Source organism: the organism of the source record quoted next (genome assembly GCF_019968955.1).
Source record: "MAG: Porospora cf. gigantea A chromosome Unknown PgA_NODE_1744_length_4961_cov_389.312, whole genome shotgun sequence".
NCBI lineage: Eukaryota > Apicomplexa > Conoidasida > Eugregarinorida > Porosporidae > Porospora > Porospora cf. gigantea A.
Window position 1 is genome coordinate 1 of NW_027151452.1, and position 4961 is coordinate 4961.

Consider the following 4961-nt stretch of genomic DNA (forward strand, 5'->3'; position numbering starts at 1 on the left):
AGCTCGCGAAGATCGTCACGGACAACGCTAAGTTTTGTGAGGTCGTTCGGCTCGTAGGCGTCAAGGAGGATTTCCTTGCGAACTTGACAGAGGAGTCCATGCAGTCCCTTGTGGACCTACTTGACGGCGACGAAGACCTGGCCAACGAGGTGATCTCCGCCGCCAAGATGTCGATGGGTCAGGAGATGGTGGACACCGACGTCACCAATATACACAAGTTCGCCACCCAAGTGGCCAAGCTCTCGCAGCAGCGCCGCGAGCTGGCTGAGTACCTGTCTGACAAGCTAGACGTGGTAGCGCCGAACCTGAAGTGCGTCGTGGGCGAGGTTCTGGCTTCGCGGCTCATCTCTCATGCTGGGTCTCTGGTCAACTTAGCCAAGGCCCCTGCGTCCACGGTGCAGATTCTAGGCGCCGAGAAGGCCTTGTTCCGCGCTCTAAAGAAGAAGGGCAACACCCCGAAGTATGGGCTGCTCTTCCAGTCATCCGCGATCGGCCGTGCTTCCCAGAAAAACAAGGGGCGCATATCTCGTTATCTCGCGAACAAGTGCAGCATGGCGAGCCGCATCGACGCATTCGGTGAAATTGCCACACCTGTTTTCGGACAGAAGATGGCTGCACAAGTGGAGGACAGGCTCCTGTACTTGACAGAGGGAGTCGTACCCAAGAAGAACGAGGAGGTGATGGCGGAGGCACGAGTTGAATACGACGCAGTCGTGAAGTTGATCAAGAAGAAGGCCAAGAAAGAGAAACGCAAGTCACGAGACTAACCGATGTCCAAAACGATCGACTTCTCCTTTGGTGCTGGGATGAGGGGGGGTCTTTCGTGCGCACGCGTCGCCCTTTTAGTTTTACTCTTCACTTCAAACTTGCCAGTTTCGTGGTTATTCGAAGTTGTCCCCTCACTAGTACTCAGCCGTGACCGTCTATCTTTCGGTTTGTTTGTCTGCGAAGGTGTGTCTCTCGGTCTGTCGGTGCTAGGTGGTCGGCGATGTGAGCTGGGTCGATTTGCAGCTTGTGGACGATCACTTGTCGAAGCTCTACTAACGTGAGAGGACGGGTCAGGTATACCTGAAGAACGCGTCTTCGTCATTTCGTCAGGCTCTTCGCGCCGTCGAGGTCTCTTGTTGGATGGCTCCGACGGATCCTTCGGATCGGCGAGTGAATGCCAGAGCTGCCTTTTAATTGCTTTCCGCGTCATCACATCGTCCATGTGGTCGATTAATGCCAGGGCGGAGTTGTGATCTGACTGTACAAGCAGAATGCGCCTGAGATCCGCATCGACTCTCTGTCGCTGTTTCAGGGCTTCTCGGGTCAACTCCACAGGTGGGTGTGTTATTTCCACGGCCTCTTGAGCCTGGCTCCTCAATGTGGCCGTCTTCTTCGTGCCTTCAATGTCTACGTACCACTGCTCCACCTGAAGAGTCGGCCTTTTTTGAGCGATGTTCACTGGTTCACACGCGAAGGCCTCTCGCTGGTGAGCAGCGTGCATCGCCCGCTTCATCATGCAAGCAGTCTGTCATCATGAAATCCCATCACCTACCCTCGATGGAAAATTAGTGGCGAGGTAAGCCATCACTTGAAGGCACCGGAGCACCACGCGGTATGTCGTTACACTCACAAGGCTGACCTGTGCTAAACTTCGACAGCATTGGATCAATTCCTCTTCATCACGAGTCAGAACCAATGGGGACATATCGCGATTTCTCCATGCGTGGGTGGTGTCACTCCGCGCTATGAAGAGCCAGTTCGTATGTCTGAAACGGCGGAAGGCCAGTACGCAGGCTGGCGGGTGAATCTCGGCCGACAACTGCACCAAATAGTTCCTCACGATTGCGTCAACTTTAGTGATCGTCCCTCTCTCTGTGTATAGTTCGTCGTCGAGGTTCGTGGTTCGACAATACGATCCACAGATTTGAGGATTTCACAGAAAGACACTCGCAATGGATGCTCAACATTGCCTTCACAGCGTGCAGGAGCAGCTCTGCGCCTATCTGGAAAGGGTGACGCTATCATCGTTGCCTCCAAATTGCGAGAAGCTCAACGCATTCATGCGATGTATGAAGGCGCTCTCGCTTGAATATTTAGAGTGGCCCTCTGCGCAAACGCAGCCTATTATGCCAGCGGTGGCGCACACGAGCGTTTTACGCTCTGTCTGGACCACTGGAACGGGAAAGCCCCTCACTATCAAGCTGTTTTTCAAGTACAATTCCTGGGAAGCCTCGAGTGCACTCCCCCCACTGCTCGTGGCAGAGGCGGAGGGGCTAGCGGTTGTCAACGAACACTTCTCGTCGGAGAGTATGCGAACGCCGTTCGTCCTTCTCGGGGGCATCGTGCGGCATGAGGGAATCTGTGTCGATTTCGTGCTGATGGAGTACACTACGCTACTTCGAGGGGGAGACGAACATATTTGGGCTTCGCATCTCACAGCCTTCCACAGAACGCCCGTAGAGCCTCGGAAATTTTCTCCTCGCTTCCTATCCGAATCCTCGATGTTACTGACAGACACCTCAGATGCGGTTCACCCTGAAGAGTCGTGCCGCTGGGGCTTCTTCCTCAATAATTCTTGCGGGTCCACCTTAGTGCGGAATCCGTGGACTGCCCATTGGGGTGATTTCTTCACGGATTCCAGGCTGATTCCACTTTTCGCGCAGTTGGCAAGAAGGGGACACATGTGAGGCTTGTTAGTATTTTCTCAGACAGATTTCCCAACACCAAGATCGTATGCGACAAATCGAGGTACTTTCTCAACGCACATGAGTCCCACATTCAGCCGTCCTTAGTTCACGGCGACCTCTGGGCCGGGAACATGGCGTTTTGCCAGCCAGTAGACTGGCTTGCCTTGGAGGCGGCCCTCAAATCTGGATTCCCTCCGGATCAGTTGCCTGTAGAGTCCACCCAGCCCATCTTCTTCGACATCTGCCCGTTTATTGGTGACCGTGAGGTCGATCACGGGATGATGGCCCTCCACGGCTGTCCTAGAGCGCGCATGGCGGGCGTGATGACCCAGTGGGAACCGCCTGCCCGATGGACTGATCGGAGGTGCGTATACAATTTGTTCCACCAGCTCAACCACCTGCTTCTCTTTGGGAACAGTTACCTCCCGGAGGTCAAAGCCGCGATGGATTTCGTCGCTAGTCTGATAAATAAAACTCCCGAATCTCTCTACTGATAGTCGCTGGCATCAGTATGCGTCGCTACGCCTACCAGAACACGACACTTCAGCAACGCGATCCCCACAGCGCCCTAGAAAGTAGAATGGTCCTCCAGTCTACGCAGTGCGCGAGATAATCCTTAGGTGCGTATCTTTATTTTTGATCGGTTTTTAGGTTGTCATCTGAGTGCACATCACTGCACACGGCATGCAGCCGTTATTAGTGGCTTTGGGTTTCTGTGTCGTGTGTGCCCAGAAACCGCACCAGCCCTCTTCTGACCCGATACCTGCTCCACGACGCCATCCCCGACGACTAAGGAAGCCCAAGGCGTTACAGGCGGAGACGTACACCGCGCCGTCGTGGTATGTCGAGAACACCACGTACTTGCTGGTCGGTAGCTGGGGTCTCTGCTTCTTCCTGATCCTTGTGATGTCTGCTGTTCTAGACGGAATGTTTGACTTTCGTGGAGGTCTCTCAGCACTCGTGGCGCTGGGCGCTTCAACCCACGGAGTGGACTCCTTCTGGTCCAACCTGCCTCGATGCACGACATGTATCTACCTGCACTACGACCTGCAACACCTGCTGAATAACAGCCTTGGGCTGGTTCTGGCCATCTGGTTTTGGACGACAGGCTCTCAGTCCAAAGTGGAAACCGACTGGATGCTTTACTGGCAACTACCAATGTGGTGGATATCTTCAGTCGTTGGCGCATTGTTTTCGTACTTCACCATTTTGAAGAGGGCCGTAGGTCACAGGTTCCTTTGATACCAGCTTCTCACCATAGGTGCCTCTGGTGGTTGCTTCGGCTACTCGACCGGCTGGATGTATATTGCTCTGACCGTTGGTGAGTATCCCCTGATTCCATCAAGCAGTTGGTCTGGATAGCAACGAGAAGTACCAACGCATGGCGCTATCTCTGGTGTCATTCGTGCCTGCTCTGGCGCCTGCAGCTGCTTGTGAGTGAAACGAAACTGAAACACGCAGCCGGCGGGGCTGAAAGCGATTGGGCAGCTCACGCGGGTGGCGCCATTGCTGGTTTGGTCGTGGCGTTCAGCATGCTGAAGATTGACGCTTTTCTCGGCCGGGCCGTGGCCATACAAATCGGCCAGTTCCTCACAGCGTTGGCGCTGGTTTCTTCCGCGATGGGCTTTTTGCTGGTCCTTTATCAGGGTTGCACTGACCACAAGATGAGGGTAACAAGCCTCAAAGCACTCAAGATAGTCAAGTTGGAGGAGCGTTTCGTCTCCGAGCGACAATCTGCTGGCGGTCGTGTGGAGGGCCACCTGGAGCGAGAGCGGCTGTTGAATCTGGAGGAGCGGGTCCTTGACGAACTCGGCCTTCATCTGGATGAGGGCCCTCGCCGTCACTCTTTTCTCGTGTAATGGTGACAATTTAGAAATCTGCGGGGGGACTCTGAATGCACCTTTGGGGTGGCTTGTGAAAGCTGTACTGTACATAGCCCTGAGCAGTGGGGCAACTCATACACTGACTAGTCAAAATAAACGTAATTCGCATTAAGGACCATGGGCAAGCAGAAGACTCATATCAATCTTGTCGTCATCGGCCACGTCGACTCCGGCAAGTCCACCACCACCGGACATCTGATCTACAAGCTCGGCGGTATCGACAAGAGAACCATCGAGAAGTTTGAGAAGGAGTCATCTGACATGGGCAAGGGGTCCTTCAAGTACGCGTGGGTTCTTGACAAGCTCAAGGCTGAGCGTGAGCGAGGTATCACCATCGATATCGCCCTTTGGCAGTTCGAGACTCCCAAGTACCACTACACCGTCATCGATGCCCCCGGCCATA

The 4961-nt window shown here is 54.3% G+C and overlaps 4 protein-coding genes across 8 annotated transcripts; all 4 read left to right on the forward strand.

Annotated features, from left to right (window-relative positions):
- KVP18_000444 (uncharacterized protein) lies at positions 1-767 on the forward strand (the record flags this gene model as incomplete). Of its 2 annotated transcripts, none has more annotated exons than XM_067957629.1 (1): positions 1-767. In XM_067957629.1, a coding segment is annotated over one exon (767 nt), but the record flags the coding sequence as incomplete, so codon positions are not given. The 2 variants fall into 2 exon arrangements, with proteins under 2 accessions (XP_067812066.1, XP_067812067.1); XM_067957630.1 differs by having other exon boundaries at positions 99-767.
- Positions 768-1940: 1173 nt separating this feature from the next.
- KVP18_000443 (uncharacterized protein) lies at positions 1941-3169 on the forward strand (the record flags this gene model as incomplete). 2 transcript variants are annotated; one of them, XM_067957605.1, is made up of 2 exons in its annotated part: positions 1941-2671; positions 2701-3169. In XM_067957605.1, 2 exons carry the CDS (start codon positions 1941-1943, stop codon positions 3167-3169), a joined length of 1200 nt encoding a protein of 399 aa, XP_067812065.1. The 2 variants fall into 2 exon arrangements, with proteins under 2 accessions (XP_067812065.1, XP_067812064.1); XM_067957604.1 differs by having other exon boundaries at positions 1941-2607; positions 2697-3169.
- A 190-nt stretch (positions 3170-3359) lies between these two features.
- Positions 3360-4534, forward strand: KVP18_000442 (uncharacterized protein; the record flags this gene model as incomplete). Of its 3 annotated transcripts, XM_067957590.1 has the most annotated exons (4): positions 3360-3896; positions 3924-3996; positions 4025-4108; positions 4137-4534. In XM_067957590.1, the coding sequence occupies 4 exons, from the start codon at positions 3360-3362 to the stop codon at positions 4532-4534; spliced, it is 1092 nt and encodes a 363-aa protein (XP_067812062.1). The 3 variants fall into 3 exon arrangements, with proteins under 3 accessions (XP_067812062.1, XP_067812061.1, XP_067812063.1); XM_067957589.1 differs by lacking the exons at positions 3924-3996; positions 4025-4108; positions 4137-4534 and having other exon boundaries at positions 3360-3917; XM_067957591.1 differs by lacking the exons at positions 3360-3896; positions 3924-3996; positions 4025-4108 and having other exon boundaries at positions 4208-4534.
- Positions 4535-4675: 141 nt separating this feature from the next.
- Positions 4676-4961, forward strand: KVP18_005083 (uncharacterized protein; the record flags this gene model as incomplete). Its single annotated transcript, XM_067949430.1, has 1 exon — positions 4676-4961. A coding segment is annotated over one exon (286 nt), but the record flags the coding sequence as incomplete, so codon positions are not given.